Source organism: Taeniopygia guttata, chromosome 1, assembly GCF_048771995.1.
Source record: "Taeniopygia guttata chromosome 1, bTaeGut7.mat, whole genome shotgun sequence".
Classification (NCBI taxonomy): Eukaryota; Metazoa; Chordata; class Aves; order Passeriformes; family Estrildidae; genus Taeniopygia; species Taeniopygia guttata.
This window is the reverse complement of record NC_133024.1, coordinates 19,498,316-19,525,879: the sequence shown is the minus strand read 5'-3', so window position 1 is coordinate 19,525,879 and position 27,564 is coordinate 19,498,316. Positions and strand designations below refer to the sequence as shown.

Below are 27,564 nucleotides of genomic sequence, written 5' to 3'. Positions count from 1 at the left end.
GGGAGTGATAAGGGAACAAAAGGTCGGGACAAGGGACCGCGGGGGGAGGGGGAGTGAGAAGGGGATGCAGTACAAAGGGGGGACGCGCGGGAAGGGGAGAGGGGGGTGGGGGGGAAGAAGAGAAAATTACAAATCCTACAGTAGTTCTTTTAATTATTTGAAGAAGACTGTGAACACTTATCAAGGGAATAAAATAAAGAAATGAGAAAGATGCAGCTCTTTTATTCCCATCCTCCCCACCTTCCTCAGCAACTGTCCATCTCAGAAGCTTCACAAATGACATCACACAAAACTTCAACATTTATTTTAGAATGAAAGTAAATTATCCTCATCCAAACCCAGTATCTAGATGCAACTTATCATCTGTCTGTAGCCCAGTTTATGCCAAATTTGGAGGCCAATTTTGTCTCTCTCAAGGCACACCCTTGAGAGGTTGAGAACAAGGGGCAGGTTGCCAGGCTGCATGGAGATGCACTGATGTCCCTGGAGCAGGCTGGTGTGTGAATCCAGTCACAGGCCCAGAGCTGCCCTGACTTCACATGAACCACACAATCATTATCATTGGAAAAGTACTCCAAAATCGAGTGCAACCTTCAATATCACTGTCAGAAATCCAGGGTTAGCAGTGGGATTCGTAATTAACTGAGGAGAGGGTTCTTAAGACTAACAGAACATGATTTATCTTTTGTCTTTGCAGTTCCTAAATTTATCCTCACTGCAGTCAACCCCCTGGTCCCTGATAACAAGTCTTCTGTCAAACAGAATGATGGTATGTACCACCACAGACACAGGGTTTGGGATGAAGTAGCGGAAACCCTGCTGAAAGAGCTGCTCTTCATGTTGGAGAGCAGAGGACAGGCTGGGAGTGGGATGTGAACACAGTCCTGCAGTCAGGGCAAAGCTGCTGGAAGAGTGCCCAGCCTGCCTAGAGCCAGCATGCTGGGAAGAGTAAAAGTGAAATTGTAGTTGTTTCAGGGTGAAGAATCCTGAAGTTATGCCAACATCAGCTCTTCTTGGAGGCCACAAAGTAAAGGACAAGGCTGATGCATGTCCCCAGTAACAGGAGCACATGGTGTGGTTGGGCTGGGAAGGCCATTGGAAAACTGTGAAGCTTCAGGAAGTAAAATTATTTCAGAAACCCCAATGGGAATAAGCATAAGGGGTTTCACTTGGCAATAGACTCTGTTAAATGAATTTGCTATTTTCTAGATGTTTGATATTTTCCATAATTTGTTAATTGTACTTTATTTAACTTAACTATTGTTTGGTCTAGTGTTCTACAGTTCCTTTCGCACAGCACTGGCCTGCCTGTGCTATGGGTGGACTTGTTAGCTGGAAAGTTACTGGGTAAATATCAATTTAGTAGCTTCATTGAATTTGCTTTACCTCCTCCTGTCACACAGGTGTTGACCTTGATCCAAGGGAATCAAGACTTCCAAAGGAAGATGGAACTATTGTTAGCTCTAACTATTTGGCTACATTCGCATACATTAGAGGTAGGAAAATGAGGCTGAGATTGTTTGGCTCACTAGATCATGGCATTGTGGGAAAAGGAGATATCAACTCCAAAAGTTACAAGAAGTAACTCCATGTTTATGGTAATGATATTATTACAATATAATCACAATCTTGTGGATGAGACAGTCCCAGCATAATTGATATTTAGGGAATATCCCTTGCCTTGAAGGATTCAAACTCTCTTTTTCAATGGGGACTGTTGGTTATTCCATAGTTTTGAAAACCTGGCCCTGACCTGTGAGAGCACTGGAGACATCATCTTTGGCAATGTTGGGTTGCATACATACATGGATCATCAAGGAGTAACAAAACAAAGCAAAAAACCATCCCAAACCCAGCTGTCTCTGCTGAGAGATGAAGCAGGTTGTGTGATTTAGCAACACTAAGTGCTCCCTACTCAGCCTGGTCTGGAGATGCTGCAGAGCCCAGAGTCACTTTTCTCATGTCCCCTGCTTGTGAGGGCAAGGCCCGTTTTGGCAGGATGGCTGGAAAGACCAAACAAGGTGTGCAGAGCTCTGGTAGCTGGTTGACAACAGCACTGAACTGCTCATAAAGGGTCAGGGTCATGTTGTTACTTTACAGTGTCATAACCAGAATAGACTTTTGCCCAGCAGTTTGGAGAGGCAGAGCTGTCAGGATTGGGCTGTGAGTGTCAGGAGGTTTGGGTGCCTATGGCTGCGGAACACTGTGGGAATGGCTGCTGAGGGTTTGTAACCAGCCTTGGCAGTTTGTGCAGTGATTAAGCCCTGGCTTTCTTGCCTGCAGATCACCTTGAAAGAGTCGCTCTCCTGTTTGTGTCCAGCGTTTGTGTGGGATTAATCGTCACACTGTGTGCCTTTGTGATCTGCAAGTTGTGTCCTAGTGACATCCAGAAACTGCACAGAAAGAGGGATCAGCTGGTGCCAGAGAGCACCAGAGCCTACAGGAGCAGTGAACATGAGGAGGAGGAGGAAGAGGAGGGGGAGGATTCCTCCCTTTCAAACACCCAGGATGAGACAGACAGACTTTACAGACCTTCTTACTCAGGTTATAACTCAGCAGAGGCAGCGGAACTGGCTGAAAGGATTGAGCGCAGGGAGCAGATCATACAGGAAATTTGGATGAACAGTGGTTTAGATATGACATCCCCTAGAAATATGAATACATTTTATATTAATGAACAATAAATGGCTTATTTTGGATGACACTCTACCCCTTTTTTTAAAAAAAAATGTACCTTCTGTGAAGGAACATTTGTATCAGTGAATATAATTATTTGTAAAATAAAAAGAAATATATACAATAAAAAGAGGGCTTCACATCCTTGACTGACTGTAAGTCCTTCTGTGAAAAACACTCTACAGTTTTAACTCATGGTACAGATTACTTTTCGCTGTAATTTACAGTTTCACTGTGACTGCCAAATGTATGTTTAGGAATATTTTAAAAGGTGGAAAATATTTAATCAGGCGTATTCAACCATCAGAACAGACCTGCCCAAGATTGCACTCCTACTGCTACCTGTGCTGGCAAATCTGCGAAGAACATGCTTCAAAATGGCTACTGCTTTCATAAAAGACTCTTCAAGTTGCCACATACTAAGAATACTTTACTTAAAGGAAACACTGGGTTCATTTTTCTTATCCTAAAGCAGGGTTCGAGCCAGCACTACAATGCAGGTCATATTCTCAGGTTTTTTTATCAATTCGCAATCTTCACTTGAAAATTGTTGAACTAGTCAGATTTGGTTTCAGTTGGAGAGAAAATTAAATCAGTAATGTATCTAAGCTGAAACCAGAACTACCTTCCTGTCTTAAAAATGTCTCCAATATTTTTGCTGCAGCCCACAGGGAATTTACTGAACAAAAGGAGGAAAAATGTCACTTCCTACTGGTAATACTTCATGGGTTCACTGTGCTTCCCCACTTAGATGCCATGTGCCCAGTTAGAGCGTAGTATGAAACACTTGGAAAGAAAACAGTGTCATGACTTGTCATTTCCTGCTGATACAAAGTCAAATTAAGCCTGGAAAAACTTTAAAGGGAGGAAGGGAGCTTGCTCAGATGACTAAGGCACAATCCTGTGCTCAACTGGAAAAATCTCACCAGCAGCTAGCATCCTATCAGAGGACGGAAGAGAGGCTAAGGAGATGGTTGAGGTCATCCAGACGGTTGAGGTCATCCAGAGCACTGGAAAACTGCAGGAGAGGCTGGGCACAGCCCAAGAGCCTGGCTGCAATCCTGCTGGTCTACTGCTCTCCTCTTTTCAGTAGGAAGTCGTCATAGCCTGTGCTGTGCACAATATTGATTAATAGGTTTAGGTCTGGAGACGTTCATGCCTTGGTCCTGAGGGTGGAAGAAGGCAAGTTTGCCTTTGGGGAGGCTCTGGGCCATATCTAGCTCCTTCCTCCTGACTCATGGGGCAGGTGCCACCCATTTTCCAGTCAGATACAAAGGGACTGATCTACATCCCAACAATTCCTCCTGCTGACAAACCATACTAGTGAAAAAAAACTAACCCACTTCTTTTTACTGGAGCAGGCTGGGCTCTGGCCTGCAGTGCTGAGGGCAGGGGCTCCAGGGGCCCCTGCTCTCATGGGCTCCCCAAAACTCTGAGTCCTGGTGAAACCCCCTTCTGGAGAGCCTGGGACCCACAAGACAGCTGATCTTTTCTGGATGTTATCTGACCGGCAGTTAATGTTTATAGTCACTAAAATTTGTGCATTTTCTTCCCTCATTTTTTATTGGGAAGCTTCAGCGGGGTTTCAGCCCATAAGCACACATCCTAACAAAAGCTGGGAGTCACCTTTCCTTCTCACTTCACTTTACTCAAGACAAGGTAAAGTTAGCATGCCCTAGGGGCGGCCACCTGGAGAACACCTGGTCCAGCCAAAGATGGGACTCCACAACCTTTCTGGGCAACCTGTGCCAGAGCTTGGCCACCCCCACAGAGCCAAAGTTTTCCATGATGTTCAGAGGGACCCTCTTGCGTTTCACTTTGTGTCCAATGCCTTTGCTCCTGCCACTGGGCACACAGGTTCTTCCCCCACTTCGTTCACTTCATCCACACATCCATCTGATACCCCTCATTGGGATTCCCAGCTGAAACCAGGGTCTTCACTCCTGGTAAGAAAACTGCAGTGGCAGAAGATAGCAGAAACCAGTCTGCAGCTTAGAAGTTAGTCCTTTCCTTGGGGCAAAATGTTTCGCTTTTCCCAACTCCCAATCCCCTCCTTGCTTTTACAACCTTGGAGGAAAAAGACATTTTACATTGAAATAATTATTTAACTGATGACCTGATCCCCTCCTGACTTTCCTCCCTGCCTGCCACCACTCACCAGCAGGCAGTAGAAAATTCCTGCAGGTGCCAGAAAAGCGGCTGCTTCCCAAGATGGAGCATTTCACAGACACTGGGAATGTGTTTTGAGGGGGAAAAAAAAGTGCAGTGCTAATGCATACCTGTTTAAATGGATCCTCAAACATAGTGATAGACCCTGTTCAAACCCCAGCACCAGGAGCTACTCAGCAGGGCAGGGGAAGCAGCTTTTGCTACAGGCTGGGAGGTCAAGTTTCACTCAGGATCTTTCCCTTTGACTGAACTATTTATAGTTCTGCATTTGAGTTGCTATTTTATTCTTCTTGCATAAACTTTCCAAGGGAGGAAGGAGCTTGGGGAAATTGGGGAAACTGGGGAAAGGTGTCAATTAGTGGTTCACCTCACTTCCAAATATTCATTGTTCACAGCAGTCTGAGAGTCAGAATGAAGATAAACATATAAAAACCTGATAAACAGACATTGAATTATTTAGATCTTTCTTAAACAACACTCAAAGTATCCAGTAGAGAAAACAGAAAATTAATGAGGTATGCACTTCTCTGTCCCCAGCCCTACAAAACCAGCAGCTGAAGTGCCATAGCTGGAATCTCTCCAGGCTGAAGTATCCACAGGGAGGGTGCCATGAGGCAGCAGCAGCAATGCTATGAGAAGGACACTCAGGGCTGTCTGTGGGATGGAGTTTCAGCAGGAATATCCCTGCAATTTCTCAGAAGAGCAGCCTAAGGAGAAAGTACTGCAAAGGAGAGCTAGCAAGTTGTTCAGACTAGTTGCTTTGTGCCCCACACACAGCTGTGGGCATGACACACATCTGGAAATTATATGATCCAGCATCAAGATCTAAACTTGCTGGAAGGCAACATGCAGTGCTGGTGTGGCTGTTTGAACTTCCCACTCCTGCCTTGAAATTAGCCTCAAGTTTGTCACCAGGAACACTGGGTGAGGTTGCAGGAAGCAATAAATAAATCCTTCCAAATCCTGGGTGAGGCACAGAATGGAGTAATGTGGGAAAGCAAAACCATGAAAAGGAGAAAAGGAACGAGATCGGGTGTGGAAACCATTTCCATTCATCAGGATGGTGATATGGCCACAAAAATTTTAGTAATGTTCTACTGTCTCCTTTGAGAGAGAATGGATTTGCTCCTTGAAAAGCACGACTACTCTCAAACTTCCAAAAATAAGTGGTTTACAAGAAAGACAAAATGCTTTTGCAAAGTTGCAAACCTATGAGTGGTGTTTCTATCTCATTAATCTTCTTGGACAGTTAAATACCCATAGGCTTTCCTGGGTTCTGGTACTCTTTAATCATTTTCCAGTGAGTTCATTCCATTTCAGCCACAATAAATAAATCCAGCAGATCCACAAACACTGTTGTGAGAACTCCAAAAAGGATCAATGCTATGGAAAGTTTGCTCAGCTAAAGAGAAAACCAGCCCTAATTACAGCAGAGAACAGGAGTCAAAGGGGCGCAGAATCTCTGTTAAATATTTCCTATGCCTGCTTTTCCCTGGCTTTCAGAGATGAAATGAGAATATTATATGCTCCAGGACACTGATTTTCCTCTTAGGGAGTGGAAGAACAAAGTGTTTTTTCAAAAAGCTTTTTTGCCATGTGAAATAATTCTAAATAATTTAAATTTAAAATATCTGAAGTTTTTCAACTCAGAAATGCTGATTTTTCTTTCTGCAAAAAGTCATGTTACTGTAAAGTTGAGATTCAAGAAAAACTACCAGACACTAAACTTCTCTGAAAGTAAAAAAAAAATCAGTGATTGAAGTAAAACCACCATTAACAGTTCATGAATGGCATTCATTATCCTTTCCACATCCAATCTTCAAGCTGTGAGTTCAGCAAACATTTGACTTTTAACTTGATCGGTGTCTCTTCAACCATGCATACTAAAGTAAATTATGATTTTTTTACTTCCCTCCTAAAATATCTGGTCCTATTAAACTTGGGTTTACCCAGTCTATCTGCAAATTATACTTATTTTTATACACAAATTACTGTCAACCTCTATATATCAGCATGGAAAACTAAAACCAAAGAACAAAAATGAAGCATTCCACAAAGATGTTACTAATGTTTATATAAAAACACTTCCTTTAAATAATTATTAAGAGGTTAACTCATTTCAAAATGTTTGGAAATAGCAATGTTGAAATGTGAACAAGCGCATAAAAAAACTTAATTCTCCCTGGACTAGTCAGGGGAAACTGATTTCCTATAAAATAAATTACCTTCTCCAGATCACACCATCTAATAGTAATGCAAGATTGAGAAGAGAGTACAAAGACCACTCTGAACAACACCAAACATTCCAGTGCATATTTACTACATCTCCTATCTATGAAACAGATTGACATTTCCATATCCAAATTACAAGTTTCTAATAAAATACCAAATGTCAAGAGAATTTGTTCATTTCTTTGCAGAGGAAAGTGCTGCTGCAGTCACAGAGAAATATGAACATTTATTGAACACCTAAGGTCACAGAAGTGACAATTTCAGCTGCTGTCAGAAGAATCTATCACACACAACACAACTCCTTGCTTCAAACAAGAGCATCAACTGAGCAGCTTAAGAAGGGGTTTGCAGAGCTTCACCTTGGACCCCATTTGATGTCTTTTACACCGTGAAATTGCCTTTTCAGAGCATGGTTGTCTGCCCACTCAGCATTTAGAAACGAGTCGTCGTCTTCTTCCTCCAGTTTCTGTGGCAGAGATGGGGGGAGGCAGTGAGGAACTCAGCCTGAGCTCTGTCAGAGCAGCCCAGCTCTCGGGCACCAAAGGAACACTTACCTTCAGCTCCTCCTGCTTCCTGTAGTAGTACAGCATCATCTCTTTTTGCTCTTCATGGCTGACCACAGGCTCCCGACCTGGAGCTCCTTGTCCTTTCTGGAAGGGAAATTGTAAATGTTGCTGATGGCATTTGTGATACAAAGGAGAAGCTGCTTACATAAAGACATCCAAAACCCTTCTTCAGACAACTGGATTGCTCAGATTTAACAAGGTCCCTCTGGACAGGAAACTAAATGCTGAGAAACTGTGGCTGCATTCATAAAATCACAGAATGTTTAAGTTGGAAGGGACCTTGAAGATCATTTAATTCCCATCCCCTGCCATCGGTAGGGACACTTTCCACTAGACCAGGCTGCTCCAAGCCCCATCCAAGCTGGCCTTGGACACTTCCAGGGACGGGGCAGCCACAGCTTCTCTGGGCAACCTGTGCCAGGGGCTCAGCACCCTCACAGGGAAGTGAGGGTTATTTTTCAAGTAAGCTTTTTTTTTCATCTCTGTATCTGAATCATGCTGTCAATTCTGTGGACATCAATGGAAGATGCAAACAGGATTAAGTCTATTTCACATAAATTTCTACTTTAAAATATATAATAAATCTGTTTTAAGGTCACTCTAGATATCTCAGGATGGGCCCATATCTTTAGCTCCCCTACTAATACAGACACAAGATGGCATAGGAGTCAGTAAAGCAGAGAAGTAAGGGAGTTACAAACCAATACAAATAAAAGGAAATTTCTTATCCAGGCAACTGTGCCCCTGGAAGAAATGATGGGAAAAGCAGAAAACACGTGCTGTCAGCAACTGCAAACACAGCATCTTGCATGGAGATGGTGGATGCTCTCGAGAACAAACAGAGCCTGAGTCAGTTTAGACAGAGAGGAACCCCTGTACTGCTCTTGCTCTTTGAGTAAGTCCTTCAACTAATTAAACAGACAGCATTCCTGGGAGCCTACACTTCAGTGGCTATTGAGATGCTACACCACTTCCCAGTGACCCTGAGAGGAAAGAGAAAGCAAATTTGATCTTCTAAGTGACAAACACATAAATCACCTGACTTATCTCTCTCAGGGATGCACCACAGAACCCACTGCAGGTGACAAGATTTGCCATAAAACTTCACAGTTTGTGTTTCCTCTATTCTTTAAATACCTTTGCTGTACTTCACAAAAATAGTATGGAGCAAGAAACAGCAACTACAGTATGTAACTGATAGGCTAAGGAATTACTGAAGAAAAACTCAGAGTACAATCCACTCAAACCTTAAAATAGATACACAGTTTTAAGATGCTCAAGCTGGAACTAATCTAATCCATTTTATACTCCTATGGATAGTTCTCTTCCACAGAGAACAGACAACCAAGGGCATGGAACTTGTAGAGAAATCTCCTAGCAATACTCACTTTCTGGATCTTGACAATGATGGTTGTTTTCTCATTTTTGCCTACATAGTCAGAGAGCAACTTTGTTTCTTCTAACTGCTTTCCTGCCCACCACAACTGTGCTTCTGATTCTTTTATAACTTCAGTTCCAGCCTGTGACAAAATAAACAAGGTGAAGAGTTGGAGGGTGTTGTTTCTTGCTTTTTTTTTTCAAAACTAGTTTTTTTTTCAGGGAAAAAAAATCTTTCTGGAATTCCTAAATGAAGTGTAATTTTACACTCTACTTCTATGTCTTTCTCCTCATACTCATCTACGCTGTTTTTATTTATATTGCATTCAAACTTGATCTAATATAAACACCTTGGGAAACAAATTCTCCCTCTGGGAGGTGAAAACAACTTTCACTGATAAGACAAAGAACAGCATATCCCATGTTTAACCCAGGACTACATATAACGGGAATACATTACTGCATACATGAGTTCCCGACAAGTCTTCTTTATCTTCGAACTCCATCCTAATTGGATCATGTGGAGGCAATCCCATTGGATACACAATCATGACAGCCCCTCGGAGCTGCTCCAAGGCATCTTTCACCGTCTCCATATTAACGTACGTATTGGCCTGAACCTGTTTCTGAAATACAGACAGGGATTGTTGACAATACAAACTTGCAGAAAGGCAGCTTTGCGGCCAATTCAAAGGTTAAGTGATGGGATAGCTGAGCAGAGCTAACGGGCTGCACAAAGATATTAGGAGTGCAAATTTTCTTACTGGAATACTGACTTGGGAGTACATCTCTCACCTTCGGGCCCTCTGTTTAGCCTGCTTACAAGGGGTGGGGGAGAGAACAAAAAAGGGAGATCTTCACTAAACTGTGCAGGAGACAGCTGCCTGTGGAACACAGGTCTCAAAACAGGACACATACGGCCACAAATACCAGACAGGAGTGCTTTGGCTGCAAGCACATGTGATTCATGAACATGATTCAAGCCAGCAAAATTCAACTGAAGGATGGAGAAGGGGCTTAAAACTTGAGAAAAAAATTGAGCACATGCGAGCAGAAGTGTAAAGCTTGGCAAACTGAACAGCTCATGCAGAGAACTGTAAGACCAAGTACTTGAGATCATTCCAAACGCTACTGTAAGGATAAAGGAGAAACATGACACATCTGGAAGAAAAGAAATAAAGGTCTTCCCTGCAGATTTAACAGTTTCTTAAATACTAAGGTAAGGGAATGTTGCCTCCTTGTGGACGTTCTTGATCTGGTTAACTGGCCAGTACAACCTCGAATACAAGGGCATTTTTCTTCTTTTTTTTTGTCATTATAAAGTGGCAAACCAAACAAACCACTTTCCAAACCATCCTTAACTCCATTCATAAATATTACTAAATTTGTGTTTCAAAGTCACACAAAAGCTGAAACACAACACAGAGCACCTACATATTTGACAATGTGAATCTGAATGCCTGAGAGCACCGTTCCATCAGGGCAAACCTTGTGCTTGTCTTTGAACACACACATCAGCAGGCCTGAGCATGAGTGCAAGTGCTTGTCAAACCAAGGCCTAACCCCTGCCTCATCCCTGGAAGTGTTCAAGACCAGGCTGGGTCTAGTGGAAGGTATCCCTGCCCATAGCAGTGGGGTGGGACTGGATGAACTTTAAGGTCCCTTCCAAACAAAACCATCTGTGATTCTGTGATAATCTAAGAGATTAGAACACATTTTTCAATCAATTACACATAAAATACAAATTACTTAATTAACTCCAAGAATAGCACAGAATGCAGTTAATTTTTCACCAGAAAGCACGACAAGGATTCACCCAAAAACCACATCAATAGCAAACTGCAAGGATAAAACTAAATGTGATTTAATCATTCCACATTGCTCACTCGGCTGCCAGCATTCCCTTGGAGTTTAGTATCTGATTCCTTAACCTGTTGAACAACTTGCCAAAAACCTTAAAGAGAAACATTAACTAAAATGTCAGGTTTTATTGGACTATTCACATCACTTCATGGCATTTCCCAAGAACTCTCAGCCCTTAAACCAAAAAAAAGTCTGATTTTATTTAAGAAGTCCAACTCCACAGCACTTATTAGGAAAGCCCTCACACATTACTTGAGGAAACTTACTTTAGAGATTAATGCCTTGGCTTCTTCTATTGTCTTCTTTATAACTTGCTGCATTTTTTTATTTGGAGCTAAAAGTAAGAAACATATTTCTTAGTCTATGCTTACTGTAAAGAAACCAAGTACATATCCTGACCAGACTCCACTGTGAGCAATGAAACAGTATTATATCTTAAAGCAGGAGTTATATAATACATTCCTGTATTTCTTACTAACTTAAGAAATAAGCAGTATTTTTCATGGGACAAACTTACTTTTCCCATCTCAAATGTGACTGGTATTTGCCCCATCCCTGGAAGTGTTCCAGGCAAGGCTGGACGGGGCTTGGAGCAATGTGGTCCAGTGGAAGGTGTCCTTGCCCATGGCAGGGGAGTGGAAGTGCATGAGCTTTAACATCCTTTCCAACCCAAACTATTCTGTGATTCCATGATTCTATGATCTGGAACTTCATTTGGGACAAAGGTCCTCAGCAGAAAGCAACAACCATAATCCCACACCCTCCACAACAAACCAAGTCTCCTTCCCTAATGGACTATTGTGGGATGTACTGGCAGACATACTTTAACTGGGCATAACAGCTTGCAGCTTTCTGACTTGTCTTTTCTAATTGAAATCTCAATCTAACAACAAAGACAGTTTGACAAATACACTGTACATTTCTTATCACAGTTATCTATTTCAGTTGATATAAAAAGCCTGTCCTCAAAAACAAAAATCCAGCTAAAGGACACTCATTCCCAGCTTATGTCCCACTTGGGTGCATCATTTGATGGCACTTGGTTTGGCTTACATATACACACTGTTCAATTTTCTAACTTTGTCAATATCAGAAGGCTGTCCTCCCACTTACAAAAACACGCTCTGTGAATCTGAATCTGAGTCAATGAGAAAAAACGAGAAATATTAGAAAAATAACCTGTTAATGTATCTTGGAGTCCCCAGGGAAACCCAGTTCTCAAGTGTACATTTACAAACAGGGTGAGTAAACTAAACTGGAACAGTCAAACTTGCTCCTGGTGATTGTTTGTGTGCTGAAGATAAATACTGCTCTTTAGGCTTGTTAATCATCATTACCCCAGATTCTAACCCAAGACAGAATTCCTGTGTGTGGAACTTATAGTTTGACTACCTCATTCCAGAACTAGGGATTTGTTGCTCCTTGGATTGGCTGTGTCTGAAGAGAAAGAAACAAGCATAGAACATAAGACTTACCAAATCCATTTCTTCGGCCCATTTCATCCTTCCTGAAGATGCTTCCACCACTTGGGACACACTTCTCTGCCCACTCATCCTTTAACTTCAGCTCTTCAATCTGCTCATCTGTCAGTCCTTGCATATTGTAAGGTAAGGAAATACCATGCTCTGCCAATTCCTCCATCTCTTCAGAGTGTTTAGAGAACAAGATTAAAAGTCTCTGTTACTATAGTCCATTTACAAAAGCTTTTCACATGACGTACATGCAGCCAAAAGTTGCCCCTAGCTTTTCGTTTATAAGCAGGTAAACATAGGGAATAAACAATAAGGGATATAAAAACACATATATAGATACGGATGGTGTAATTATGTTGAAATTTATACATCTTACATAGCCATAAAACAATGTAATAAATTACACGTGCAGGAATACAAACCGCATGGTACTTAGTGGCCATAAACCTTTTCCTTTTGGTATTTCCCTGGTCAGATTTTTTAAATTTCAGAGCAGTGTCAGTATGGCCTCAGTCACCCCACAAACACTGTGGCTGTTGCACAGCAGGTGTGGGTGGGCTGCACCCTCAGGTCAGGCTTACCTGACAGGAATCTCTGCTCTGACCGCCCCACGGTAGGACAGGACATATTTTTTAAAGCAGCCTCAGAAGTGAACTCGGCACTAATTCAGACATGTCACTGACGTCATTGCATGGCAGGAGATGCTGGTGGTGGCCAGTATAACCTCACACACACGTTGGGGCACTGCTGCTCCCGAGGGAGCACTTCACAGTGCCCTCCACAGAAGGAGGACTTTGGAAAGGGCCTAGAGTAACAGGACAAGGGAGAACGTCTTCCAACTGCCACAGGGCAGGGTTAGATGGGACACTGAGGGGAAATGCTTCCCTGTGAGGGTGCTGAGGCCCCTGGCACAGGTTGCCTAGAGATGCTGTGGCTGATCCTAGAACTCTGGAAGTGTCGAAGGACAGGTTGGACAGGGCTTGGAGCAACCTCGTCTAGCGGAAGGCGTCCCTGCCCACGGCAGGGGGTGGGACTTCGAAAGCAATGAGGTCCCTCCCAAACCAGACCATTCCGCGATTCCCTGATTTAAGCAGCCACCACCGGCACACGCAGCCGGAGAGTTTCCAGCGCTTTGCGGTGCCCTCACTAAACACCAAAGGCGGGAATTCGCACACGACCCCGTGAAGAGCGGAGGCGGCGCGTTCCCGCTGCCCGGGCGGTCGGCGGGAGCCGAGCGGTACCTGAGCACAGGCGCTGCACCTTCAGCCGCCCATTGTGGATGCGGGCGGCGAGCGCCGTCAGCTCGGCCAGGCGGGCGCTGCCCGGCGCCTCCAGCAGAAACTGGCTCTCACCGCCGCGTTTGACGTGCAGCCGCACCATGGCCGGGCCGGGGCGGCCCCTCAGCAACGGAGCCGAATCCCTGGATACCGACGGCAGGGAGGGAACGCGGGCACTGGCCGCGCCCGCCGCTTCGGGAGGCCCTGGGAGCGTGGGGTGGGGGGCTGCTGCCGCCCCCACCGGTAGCACCGGGATCCTTCGGGAGCCGGCCGGGACGCTCCGGTCCCGCTGCAACGGCGCCTCCGCCGGTGCCGCCACCGCTTCCACTTCCGGGCACCCGCGAAAGCACGGAGCCGCTTAAAGGGCCCGCGCGCCCTGCCCGGTGTCGGAAACCACAGAACGTCTTACTAATTGCAGGTAAGGAGTTTAATCACCTTTTAAATTGATTGTTCGAATTAATCATCGCCTATATGTCTATTAGTGATAAACAGTGGACTATTCTTAAATTATTCTCAGCCAGTATTTAGCAAAGTTGTTACAAGCTACTTCTGTGGGGATAGCTTGAGAAAAGTCCTGAAACATTCAGTTTTGATAAACTAACTCTGATATGTCCAATAAACAAAGCCCGGAAGAGAAAGAGGGACTGGGGTGGTTGGACATGTAGAATGGAAAATTTATGGATCAAAAAGACACTATGCAGAAAATACCAGATAAAAATTCAGTATATGCACTGGAAATTCCCTACTAAAGGGAAAGATTTAACAAGACTAGAAATATGGACTAATTAGCGTAAGAAGTGAGAAATCAATAACCAATAAATGTCAGTATACTAATAATTAAAGGTAATGATGTAATCTAGAACCGATGAATGTTAATGTCTTTGTTTCCTAAAAATGTATAAATAAGTGAAAAATTTGTGTATCGGTATCTGTGTGGAGGATGGAGTTTTGTCAGCCACACAGCCCCTAGCCAAGAATAAATGAATGCCTAACTGACACTAAAAAGATGGTTGTAGAGGGTTTTATTTATCCTGACGATTTAGGAGGATTGGTAACACGGGGGCACAGAGAGAGAATGACCATCCAGTGGGAATATTTCAGACATACCTGGATGTCCCGGGGAGATACAACCATGGGCAGGTGAGCGGGAGCACCGGGACAGGGAACATGGAGAGTCCAGGGACACGTGAGGAGTGGGTCTCGCCTGCATCCTCTGTGTTTTCAGAACCTCTGCTGTTGCTCATTGCTCCTGTCAACACATGGCAGGGCCTTACTACAGCTCACATATATACATATATATGGACCTTGAAATTTTGGAGCATTCCCTGTGGTCCCCACAGTCCTGTGAAGTGCAGAGGAGCCGCACACCAGGTACAGTTCAGACAGATAGTTTTTAATCACTGCAATTAAATATTCAACAACATACTTATCATGTGACTCCCACTAGCAAAAGTTACCCCCTGAATTTGGTTTGCTAATGTAAGAATATACCAAAACATCAACCACACAGATGTTTGCAGCAACAGCGTAAAAAGAGGTAACACACACTGAAGCACAAGTAGTACCACTGCTGTCCAAATGTACAACTTGAATGACTTGAACAGAAAAAAGCGCAATAGAAAACTCACTATCACTCCTCTAGGCGGCTGCAGCTCGTGGCTAACTAGGGGCTGTCCGAAGGAATAGTGGATTATTTCATGGAGCATGTTGTGAGAGCATCTGATGATTTAAAAAGCGTGCTGCCCTGGGATATTTCACTACTCTAAATATAATCCAACTGTGTTGTTTCACCCTCTGGCTGGCAGACTGCATGGTCTGAAACTGGTAAATACTGCTTTGTATCTCAAAAGCCAAGGGGACTTTTTTCCAGAGGTTGAGGAAAAGCCTGCTGTATCAACTATTTCCAATTTGTGGAAAAAAAAAGTAGTATAGTTAAAATAGTAATGAATAAATGGATGATATGGAACAATTATTCTGAATTAGTGCTAGTGAGTGTATGTCACAATAGGATTTAGTAACTGAAATATACTGACACAGGAGATTAATTGAATGTATTAATATGCAAAGTTTTGTTTCTATTTTGAAAGTAAACTATTTTTGTTGTGCCTTGAATTCAAATATAAGCCTTACAAATGCCCATAGCCTCTGTTATAAATTAAACAGCTTCTAAACAATACTTGTCAACATTCAAATCTCCATAAACTTTGGCAGCTCTTTGGTAAATACTTATAAATATCAACTAACAAAACAGTCAAAAGGGAGGGGGGAGGCTACCAGCAGGAAGCCTCTTCTTGTGAAATTCCACAAAGGAGAACAGAAATGAAAGAGCTCCCTAAGCAAAATCTGTGTCCAGGATTGATAGATTTTAGTGAGACAGTAGCTCACCCTTCTTCTCTTTTTGTCTATTCAAATACTATTACATCGAGATTTTAATAAATTTCAGACCATTTTTGTGCTCTACCATATATACACATTCAAAATTTCTACACAAGTTGAAGTGGCTGTTTATGAGCAGAGTTACGTTTCAGTGCATTTAACAATTATTGCATACAGAATAATCTCAAATGCCTAATTATTCTACTGGATAAATGTAGCAACAAATATAACCTTCTGTATCTCTGACCATCTATCTTTCTGTAAAATCATGAGTTGGTGACACCTTGGGCGCTGGGCAGGGAAAGGGATCTGCAGGGGACCTGTTGCTGGTTGCTCTGGATGGCACAGGGGGTGCAGGTGGCTTTCTTGCTGGCATTGTACAGAAGCAATCAGTAGAACTTTTATTCCAGTCACTGTCAAAGTGAAAGTCTAAACAAAGGAAAGTCTTTTGTTCAGCTCCCAGCAAACCTGGGCATCTAGCTGATTTGGATTTTAACCAGCTCGGCTCCGGGAAAACACTGGCAGATGGCTTTAGCTTCGTGTTAAAGTTCTCATCCGTATCAAACGTCACCCACCCTTTGAGCTGTACGTTTTCTTCCTTGAGAGATCTACTTCGCGAGCAAAATGTATTTTCAGCTGCATCCACAGGAAATAGAGGCTTGCTTGTTTTACAGCTGGGTGGGGGCAGAGGAGGGAATGGCTGGGAAGCAGCAGGTCCTACCAGTACTTGTGAGGTTATCCTGGACCCCCGTGTTTCTGTCCTAAATGGGTTCCCAGCATTAGGAGTTCTTTCAGTGAATGGATTTGAGCAATTCAGCCCAGTAATAAATGGATTTGGAGAGCTGTGCTGATGTTCCTGGGATGAGTGATAGGTTGGAACAGGAGGCATTGCTGGCATGCAATTGACAGTATTCGAATTATCCGCATTTCTTTGCCTTGCTGAAGGCAACTGTATCAACTCCTTTTGGTTTAAGGTTGGAGCGGGTGATGTTCGGACAGATGTCTGCAACTTGGACACGAGCAGCTGAAATGACAGGTCTTCAAAAGGGTCACTGCTGAGCTGGGGTTCAGGGTTAGTGCCGTATGTCCCGTTGGGATTCAGCTGCAAAGAGAACAACATGCTCAGGAATCATGCAGCTGGTCCCAAGTTTTTCCCACTGCTCTCCTTCTCACTTCTCAGCTGAAACTTCAACCCAGTTTTGTTTCAACTAGAATGGAAACAACAGCCTGAACCCCCTGTCTAAAGAAAAGCCTGTAAGTTGTTAAACACCACTCCCCCCTTCTTGGTGGTTAATGCTGCTGGAACCTACTTCCTGCAGATCCCAGTCCCAGCAAAAAACACTAAATGAACTTTGGATAAGAAAATGTTTGGGAAATACGACTGTATTCTAAGCAAGGGATAGCCCCGCACAACTGTGAAATGAAAAGCTCCAGGTTACACTGTTTGGGAGTTTGTGGTACTGATGTTACAAGCAGCATTAAAGCACCACAATGAAAGAAAACATTAGTGTTATTAGTATATGCAGTCAGACATTTCTATGCAGACAAGCATCTGTAAGCATCTCCAGTACTTCCTGTCATGAAAAGGGACAATCACCATTTCATAATTAAAATAACAAGTTATCTTTGGAGAAGACTGTTTCTGGTTTTATACACTGCTTCAAATAACAGTGCAAGGTATTTTTTACCTTGTACAAGCTGTGCAGAAAGGTGGAATATCTACTTTGTTCAGTATGCACACAGACAGAACAGAGTTTGGAGCTTCCCCTTGTCAAATGAGTTAAGCTTAAGTTAAAACCGCTTCTAAGAGTTCAAATGTCACAAAAATATTTTATGATTTTAACAGATAAATTTAATATACCAATTGAATTGACTGTCTATAGTTGAAGTTTCTTGCAGAATAATATTAAAACAAAGGCATTCAGTAACTTAGGAAAAAATGTGAAAAATTGAACTGTAGAAGGAATAGAAATTAAATGCAGCCTGGCAACAGCTGGTTAAATCCTGTGGTCATTTGAAAGTACAAGATCCCAAAGAAACTATGAATCCAAATTGCTCCTTATTCTAAGTAAAAACTTGCTTAGAGTAATTCTGGAACCAAATGTTTTTAAAATTGTAACGGTTTGTTTTACTTTGGGTCACAGTAAGTTCTCTATTCCTTGAGAAATGTGGTATGTGGTGTTTATTTTGAAAAATAATTTGTCAGTGCAATAGCATCAGGATTTATTTGCATCAAAGAGAACATTTACTGGCAACACTGATCTTTTTTTCCCCAAACAGACTGAGAGCAGGTGGCACACCAGTGACTAAGCAATATAGATGAGGGCCCAATTGTTTCATAAAAAGATGATGCTGCAAAATAGTTGCTCTGGGCCTAATAAAATCAGTCTAATTTTAAAATGCACTATGAAAGGAAAAAGCAAATTATGATATGACAGTCAATCCATGAATGCAGACAGGTGGTTTTTAACAGGAATGGAACTGCAGATGTATGAAAACAACATTCATACATCTCTTCTGCTCAAAAATATGGAGACCACATACAAGATTGGTAAATAGTTAGATACCTGTTACCCTGATGGTTGCTCCTGCTTGTGAAAGAGAAACAGATATCAGAGGAAAGACAATTAGGAAGAAAATCCAAGTAACAAAGCAACCTCCTGTTAAAAATATTTTTCAGAAGTTTTCACAAAGTTGTTTTTTTTGAGCTGTGAATACAAACCACAAGTATTTACTACACACTACACTAAATTTTCAATTTCTGTTGTCTTCTACTGTAAGCGCGACCATTAAGAGTCATAAAAAAGACAACTCAAGTCCATTCTAATGATATTTCCATACAGATACTCATTGTGCAGCTGATTGTGCTACTTTTTGGAGACAAATTATAAGAATCTGAGCATGGATGGTCTAATTCTAGTCATCTATTAACATGAAAAGCCCCATAAGCTCTCATTCTGGGAACTATGTCGGTATTCCCTCATCTACAGTAATAGTTTTGCAAGCTGAAAAAAACCATAACACCTCTCATTCTGTGGAACTCTAGGAATCTCCCTTCTTTACAATAAGGAAGATCTATTTACAATAACTAAGTCTCTTTTTCAATGTATGGATTGCATAGAGTCCTGAATATTCACACTGTACTGTGTGAACAATTATTTTTATAAGAACAAATTTAGTTTCTTCAATATCATAATCAAGATTTGCATAGAAGGATGGGCTTAGAATACACTACATCTCAAAAGACCTTGTACTTCTTTAAAGACCGTTCCTCAGAAAACTGTACTTTTTGGTCTAAGTTTCCAAAATGAAAGGCAGTTCACAGGCAAAGAAAGCCATTCAGGAGAAAGAAAGGAAAAGCATTTCAAGATTTTTTCAGTTTGAATTCAAAAATCAGCTCACTGAAGACTGAATTTGTCTGTTTCACTGTGGTACAAAATAGGTATTAACTATTGTAGCAAAAAAGGGCTTCAGATACAGGCATAAGAAAAAAAACTGAGCAGCACCGAAAACCTGCTTCTGCATTTTTAAACAGTAGTAAGGAACTGTGGCTTTTCCTAGAAATGGTTGGTATTTTTTTATCATAACAGTCTGAAAGATCCCAGAGAACAGAATGTTAATGTTACTGTATGAAAATTCCAAATTACGTGGATAGGTTTCTGTATTTTAACTGACACTGGGAAATGAGGAGAATTCTATTTCTCTTAAGTATTTATTAATATATTGATTTAACCTATTAACTTATTTACCAATATCATCTCCCTTCAATGAATGATCACCAACATAAAGCACCACATCATGCAATAACTATTTAAAACCTGTGCTAGCTACTTACTATACAGATTGTCATGCATGTATCATTATCAAATCTAATTTCTTACATTGAGTGGCTTTCCATACAAAGCTGCCAAATGGCAACAGATTTTAAGACTGAGCTGTCCATTAATTGTAAAGACATTATAAAAAATGCTAAATTCAATGTTTAGTATTTAAGATGTTAGTTATTCATGGACAATACAAAAGCAATTATTATTCCCCTAGAGCCCCGTGACCATTGAATCCAATCTTTGGACCCTTATTTTTGTTTCTGTGCTTGCTTTAAGGGTTCCTCAAAAGCCTGCATCATCCAGTACAAGCTGTGTTAATTTACATAGTGAAAGAAGGTACCTAGAGGGTTTTTTTACTTACTTGCTGCTGGGAGGGAGCAGGTTCAGAAGGCAAACTGTGAGATGAGCGGCTACGAGGTGGTGGCTGGGGGGGCTCCAGGCTTTCCGGGGCACTTGCCTGAGATGGATGAGATGCCACAGGGATCAGGGGCTCCTGCATCCTTAGCACAGGAGTGCTGGGCTGAGCAGGTCCAGCAGCCTGAGGCTTCAGTGGTTCAGGAAGCATTGGTGAGCCTGGAAGTACATTTGCCATGATTTTGATGGTAAAGAATTGTAACAAATCTTAGGGATGGCAGGATGGGGAAGCACCAGAGAGAACTACAGAGAAGGGGCTGTAAGAACAGCAGGTGTTCATGGCAATGGGATGGAAATCACCAAAACTCAGCAGATCTCCATTAAAAATTGTTACTTAAGTTTAAGCTGACAGAGGGCAGGGTTAGATGGGATATCAGGAATTCTTTCCTGTGAGGGTGGGAAGGCCCTGGCACAGGATTCCCAGAGAAGCTGTGCCTGCCTCTGAATCCCTGGAAGTGTCCAAGGCCAGGCTGGATGGGGCCTGGTGGAAGGTGGCCTTACCCATAGGCAGGGCTTGGAATGAAATGATCTCCAAGGTCCCTTCCAACACAAACCATACTATGATTTTACACAAAACACAAACCATGTCACTCCAAAATGTACTTCCGTTATATTGACAAGTATTTTGGAAGTCACTATTATAAAATGTATATTATACGTACAAAGATAAAGGGATTTTTTAAACGGTACATTTAGGAAGTTGCTTTGAGAGTCAGACATGAATGCTATTCCAAACCTCATGATTACAGAAGTACCAATGCATAGAGTTCTGGTGATCAATAGCCAGAATGGGACACACCAGCGTGCTCAGACCAAACACTGCAATCTTTGCACAGTTTATCTGATACCATTAAATCTATGGGTCAAGAGCTCATGTGATCTTGCGATTAGCACCTAAAAACGCAATACTTGTAGATGCTTAACACAAACTGCCAAATGAAATTAGATCCAAGAATCTTAATTCCTAGTGAAAAGTGGAGACATCTGTTGAAAAAAAAGCACTCATACCATGGTATGCTTGACTGAATAGTGACATTTATGTTTAACTTGTAAGGGAAACTTACCCCTTGGTGGCTCAGTTGGCTTGGTCTGAGTCTCAGGTGCTGGTCTTGCCCCCGAAGGACGGACATGGCTTTGTGGGGCACTGATAACTCCAGCTCGAGGAGGAATAGTCTGACAGGAAAGTTGGTAAAAAGGAAGTATTTTAGTTCAACTTTGGATCTGCAGTCATCTACTGCTAAATGATTCGGAATAACCAGGATTCTGTGAAAAATAAATTCTTTGGTAACAGCTGCTCAACTGATTTTTTATGCACATGCAAGAACAAAGAATATATTTTCAAAGCATGATGATGGTTCGATTCAAATCAAAGGGTTTTCACAATGCTTTTCAACTTCATCTAAATATTTACCTTGGCAACAATGCTATAAACAGTTATTGTTTTGCTAGTATTAATAAGATAATTTACCTAAGTCCACGAACTGTAAGCAACAAAACCAACAAGAGCAACTACTTTATTTGGAGGTCTCCTGTTTCTCAACAAATAATATTAATGAAACACACATTCTGTGCCATCTGAAGGCTGAAGTCTTCCTGAAGTTGATGGAACAGAAGTTAATATGCTGGGAATGCAAATTCAAAAGTCTACATCAGTATTTAAAGACACACAGGAAGCTATTCCAGATTACAGCTGAAGCAGAGTAAATTACAAACAACACAGTGAAAGCTGAATAAAAGGCCCTGGGATAAAAATTACAGATATCGGGGGAAAAGGACTCTGAGACAAGAAGGATTGTGAGACAAGTTTGTAAGATTTGTTTCCTGCAAAATGGTGTGTACCAGAGGACATTCTAGAAATGGTTTTCAGAGCAAACTCCATGGCACAACTGTACTCAAAAATTAATTAGAAACAAGCAAAGAAACCTCATCACTACAAAAAATAGTATAATTCTTGATCTTAGTTTTACTAGGTACGTCCCTGGCTTTGTATATCATGGGATTCCTTATGCTTGGCTGGGTCCATTTACCAATGTTCTGAACTCTTTCAGCCACCTGACCCCATAAATTCCTGTCTCAATTTCTGAATCCCCAATCGGATCTGAGATTGCCAAGATGCATTTTGTTATTTCTTTGAATATTCTGATAGTAGGCAGGAGGATGATTTGATTATACACCAAAATGTATTTTTAAAAAATATAAATATATCAAAAGGGAGTAGAAAAAAAAGAAAGTGTAAACCAGCTCTCAGGATCACTCAGTGGGAAGCAGCATGCACTGTAGCTATTGTCCCTGGTCCTGAAATACTTGAAATGAAATCAAAAAATCACCCAAGACAAAGGCAAGCACACAGTGAAAAATGAATACATTCTTTCCTATATATACCAGTTTTTCTTTACCCAAATTTTAGAAGAGGCCATTTTACATTTCCAGAAGATTTTTAAAAAAGAGCTAAGATCATTAATTGTTCACTGTGACAATCAGTCTCTTTGAGAAAAATGAATTGGTAAAATATATTTCAATGGAGACTTTCAACAGCAGTTTTCAGCAGTTCCAATAGCAGAATATGCTGCAAAGTCAAAGAATAATCAACAGACAATGCCATTACGCAGTAATTCTTTAAGACGACCTGTAGCTATTAAAACACTTTCCTCTTCCTTCACATAAGGCTCCTTTACTTGCTACTGTTAAGAAAAAACTAGGGGGATATAGTTCATCTCTTGATTTCCTGTGTGGAGTGAAGCATTTGAATGCCCATAAATCCTTCATTCAGTTCAGTTCCACAAATAAAGGAATGAAACACAGTACTAATATTTGCTGAAAAGTTGAATGTTTCATTTTTACATGAAGACCCTTATGAAAATTAGTCTTTAAAAGGTACAAAACTCCATAACATATTAAGTAATCATAAGATGTCAATTGCATATGTAATCCATTAATGCTCGGTAAGCAATTAACTGCTTTAACTGCTGTCACAATTTATGTTCCAGTACAGAAGACAATGCATTTTATCACACCAGATAGGTAAGGACATATAATAAAAAGAGTAACTTTGCAGTTATTTGAAAGAAGATGTAAAATGTGTATTTGGGAGCAGAGTGCAAAACAATCAAGTCATATCCAATCTGAACATATATGGTGGTTTCCCCCACCCTCCATCCCCTAGTATTTTTAGTCAACAGACAAAAATTGTTGAGATAATTGACTCACAAAACTGTAAACTGGCCCGTCAACTATGTAGATTTCTTACATCTATTATGACTAACAGAAACCTTGATGTAATAAAGAGCAGACACTTAGCAGGAAAATTATCTTAAAACAATACCTACCGGTCTGGTTGTACCCGCTGAATGTGGAGGCTGGTTACGAACTGTAACAGATATTAGAGATTTCTGACTTAGCATTTATTTCAAAATCAACTTCTGTCTATATTATAATTAGTACAAAGCATGTATGTATTACCTATGTTATCTTTTCTTTGTGTTCCAGGGCTTTTTTGTACTTTGAAGCATGGAAAAGAAATAGATTATCTGTGTCAGATAAGCCACAAATGGGTAGTAGATGGCGATGTTACATTACTACTTCTGAGAATGGAAGCAAGGAGACCCCAGTGATTTTTTCAAAATTTATTACATATCCACCAGCTGTCACTAACACACTCCTATCCCACAGCACACATGAAGTAATTTGAACATTTTATTACAGATTATTTAAATCACATCCTATTTGTTGCAAGCTAAAGACACCCACTTGTACCTTGTTCTCAACAGTGTTGGAAGCTGTTTTGTTTTGTGCTATATTCTGTAGATGTTCTACCAGCAGTGGTTAAAACAAAGAGAGCTGATGTAAAAGTTCCTGACCCCACTCTCTGTGTTTATGGGATACATGTGTTAGAGCACCAGCTTCACCACGGCCATGCTGATGGCAACCTGTAGATGCAACATTCAAACTGGGTAGTGCAAGAGATGAAAAAAATACCTCTAGTTCAGACAAGTACACAATTTCTAACAGGCAGGGAGGTTTAGGATTCTGGCTTGAGTTTCTGCTGCTTATTTCCCAGGAAGGCGAAGTCACCATGTCAGTCACAATAAGTGGAGGGAACTCTGCGGTGCATCACACGGTTTATCAAATCACTTCCAGCTATCAGACTGCCCTGGAGCCAGTCAGAATGGGTTTCTGGGTATGCTCTCAGTGAAGCAGCTCCCACTCTGAGCAACCTGGTGCCAATTTACTCTCCTTGCAGCAGGAAGCTGGTGTGGATAACCACCAAAGGTGCCTCCTAAACTCAAATACTCTATGCATAGAGTGATTTTACCAATTTAGAAAAATGAATCAGCAATGCAGCCAAAATTAATAGTAGCATACAGGAGGAAACCCTGACAGTGACTCTGCTAGGACTTGTATTGCTATTTGCTGTGAAGGACACATTCCTGAGAGACAAGGAAGGGACCCAAGCCCATGACTTTGCTGGCATGACTAAAGCAGGACCCATCCAGCAGTAATCCCATGTACTCCAACCAGAATGGTGCAAGAAAAATGCTCCTCCTAACTGTGTGTTACACACAGCTGGCTATCAGAACCAAAATACCTACACTGTGTTCTTTAGAAAGAAGCAAAATATTAAATTATAGACCAAATTGTTTAAATGGAAGTTTCTCTCCCCAGAATATATGAACATACATAGTCCTTTATGAAAAGTCAGGCTCCCTAGATTCCCGATTTAGTTACAGGTATAATGGTCAGTCTGATGACCAGCCAGCTACAGCTTCCTCTGAGGGTCAGCCTTAAAAGCATTCTTGATTAGAGCTCTCTAAGTTTTCACTTAGCTTTTCATAAATGCCTTCTGTAACAATTCCCACCACCACTGAAAACCAGGAAGCAACCTGGCTGGGTGAAAGCTATGCTAAGTAAAAGAAGAAAGATCCTACATGATAAACATGTTAATGAAATCACCCTTAGTATCACAAGAGCAGTAATATTACTCAGATGTTAAATTAGAAATCCATTTCTAGAATACAAAAATTGTTATGTTACCTTCTACTTCTCTCCTAGCTACCCCAGGACTGGGAGGAGCTCCAAGACCTTTTCAGAGAAAGAAGAGAAGCTGTACATAGCATGAGAAAAGCAGCAGATTGAGAAAGAAAACCAGAAAGAACATTGGCCCAAGGCAGCTTTACACAATTCAACTCTGGTCTAGATAGATTACAGTCACCTGTAGGAAATAACTGTTTGTAGCAGCATGGAGAACCAGACTGGTGTGAATTACAAATCATCAAGTACATTCATGTTTAATATCATCTACTATTTTAATTTTACATTACAGTTGAAAGTGAATTTAATTCCTTCAAAATGTTCACTCTTCACAAACGTTTGGTTATCCAGTGTGATCTGACATGCTGTTCTTGAAACTCTCATGAGCAGAGCACAGACCTGTGCTCAAACACTGGGGAATAAATGAGCACAGCACTTACACCCTGCAACAATAAGCCTGATCCCTGTCATTCAGAACACTGAGTAGTCTGTTTCTGGTACATCTGAGTAAGAAATGTGATGAAAGCAATACTTCCCACTTCATATAATGTATTGTATCCTGAAGAACTGTATTACTAAGTTGCCTCTATACACCACTGTGCACTTGGGACAGCTGTACCAACTGGTTTAATAGTTCAGATTGAAAGAAAGAAGATTTTCAATCATGCATAACCATGCTGAATTACTTGATTTCTGCAATATCATCAAGCATGTACTGGGTTCCTAAAACTGCATGGCAAAAACACGACAGGACAGAGATGTGATGGAAATACTGAAGGCATCCCTTAGCTATGACACAGCCTCCTGTGCTTTCTCACCATGTGCCCACATGTGAGATCTGCCCAGGCGCTCTCTGTGGTCTGTGAGTTCTGTCACAGGGTCGGCAGAGTAAAGGCTGCACATGAGGCTGAAATGGGACTGTCTCCAGAGATGTTAGATCTCTGCTTTGGCTGAACATCTGTTCCAAAGATGCTAAACCCTAGCATGTAGTATCTGTTCTAGCTGAGACCCAGGCTCTGCCAATTTCCATCACAAGCTTCTGACTGAGAATGACTCTGTGAGAGGAGAAGCAGTGAAGCTGCACAGGAGTAGGGCACTGCCTGACAACATTCCATTGCTCTTGTTTTATGCAGGAGGAGGACTAAAGCCAGCTCCTTCCCGCAGAAGGGAGACACAGGCACACGTTCCTACGTCAGGGCACCAGACAGGGGGAGCAAGATCTTCAGGCATGAGGATTTGGAAAGTTAACAAACGTTCACTACAAGGGAGAGAAACACAGAGGGTAAATACCTGAGATTTCACTTACTCATAATACTCTTCAATAGTGAGAAAGCAAAATTATCCTGCTGTGATAATGCTATCTCAAAGGGCAGCATGGGAATATTTTCATCTTAGGGGCAATGAAAAACAGTTTAAACCAATGATAAAAGCCTTGGCTGCACCAATCAGGAAAACTCTGACTACTATTGTTAAAGGAAAAATCCCCACAAGTATTGTTTATTAACTTAAATTGACAATTAGAAGCATTTACAGTTTTTAATGTTCTCTGAAAATTTAATCTGTAATGTATTAAAAAATATTGGGTAAACAGAGTACAACATTTTAATTTTTAACTATAAACAACTGGGGCTTATAGAGTCCTCAGTGAAATTTTTTTTGTATTAGCATACAAAAGGTCTACACTTTGTAAAGACCTGCAATGAGTGCAGAGCCTTGTTCACCTGAATTCTGATATAAAATTTGACCAAACTAAAACACTTAGATGCCCAAATTCTTCTCTCATCTTCAAAGCATACTGAGCCATTAGAAAAAGTGCCATGGGATTGAAGGGACTGAAGCACTGGCGGGAAAAAAGGTCAAAATGTGTGAGGAAAAAAGTAACATTTAAAAGGCACAACATTTTAAAGACATGATTAATGTCCCTTTGTATGTACTATGGAAGTCTAAACCCAAAGTTTGATCCACTTACACACTATACAGGGATATTTCCACAGAGCTTTAAGAGCCTTCCTCCTAGGGAAGAGAAACAAGTGCCCTTTCCCCACAAAACTAACCCATAAGTACATTTATTTTGGTTCCAACCCTGTGCTAACTTGCTTGGAGCTGAGCTCAGATGCTCCTGAAAAGCAGTCTTTATGCTTACACATGTACACCATGAGTAGAAAATGGAGAGCAGAAAAAAGTGAAGATCTTTTGGTTGGAATAATACATGAAAAAATATACTACAGGCTCAAATGTTTGCATAAAAAGCAAGTTTTATGCAAGTTACAACTCTATGGAAAGCTAT

General features: G+C 41.4%; 3 protein-coding genes across 25 annotated transcripts in view; 1 reads left to right on the top strand and 2 right to left on the bottom strand.

The window, feature by feature from the left end:
• EVA1C (eva-1 homolog C) overlaps positions 1–2,818 on the top strand; it is a 37,574-nt gene extending 34,756 nt beyond the window's left edge. For all 3 annotated transcript variants that reach the window (XM_072924661.1, XM_030264898.4, XM_012569998.5), the window contains 3 exons: positions 698–769; positions 1,404–1,496; positions 2,284–2,818. In XM_072924661.1, the coding sequence (XP_072780762.1) occupies positions 698–769; positions 1,404–1,496; positions 2,284–2,684 (566 nt within the window). In that variant the 3' untranslated portion in view covers positions 2,685–2,818. The remainder of the gene's footprint in view (positions 1–697; positions 770–1,403; positions 1,497–2,283) is intronic.
• A 4,326-nt stretch (positions 2,819–7,144) lies between these two features.
• CFAP298 (cilia and flagella associated protein 298) lies at positions 7,145–14,851 on the bottom strand. 2 transcript variants are annotated; one of them, NM_001245430.2, is given in 7 exon segments: positions 7,284–7,543; positions 7,632–7,727; positions 9,032–9,163; positions 9,488–9,646; positions 11,150–11,217; positions 12,359–12,526; positions 13,597–13,914. In NM_001245430.2, coding segments are annotated over 7 exon segments (873 nt in total). In that variant the 5' UTR covers positions 13,736–13,914; the 3' UTR covers positions 7,284–7,432.
• A 153-nt stretch (positions 14,852–15,004) lies between these two features.
• The window catches only part of SYNJ1 (synaptojanin 1), a 50,047-nt gene continuing 37,487 nt past the window's right edge, over positions 15,005–27,564 (bottom strand). For 6 of the 20 annotated variants that reach the window (XM_030264771.4, XM_030264787.4, XM_030264794.4 and 3 more), the window contains 6 exons: positions 25,281–25,328; positions 23,709–23,747; positions 23,576–23,616; positions 21,314–21,422; positions 20,197–20,408; positions 15,005–17,110 (listed from right to left, as the gene is read on the bottom strand). In XM_030264771.4, the coding sequence (XP_030120631.2) occupies positions 16,259–17,110; positions 20,197–20,408; positions 21,314–21,422; positions 23,576–23,616; positions 23,709–23,747; positions 25,281–25,328 (1,301 nt within the window). In that variant the 3' untranslated portion in view covers positions 15,005–16,258. Of the gene's footprint in view, positions 17,111–18,575; positions 18,600–20,196; positions 20,409–21,313; positions 21,423–23,575; positions 23,617–23,708; positions 23,748–25,280; positions 25,329–27,564 lie in introns of all 20 variants that reach the window. The other 14 variants (XM_072924593.1, XM_030264823.4, XM_072924588.1 and 11 more) reach the window with 6 other exon arrangements.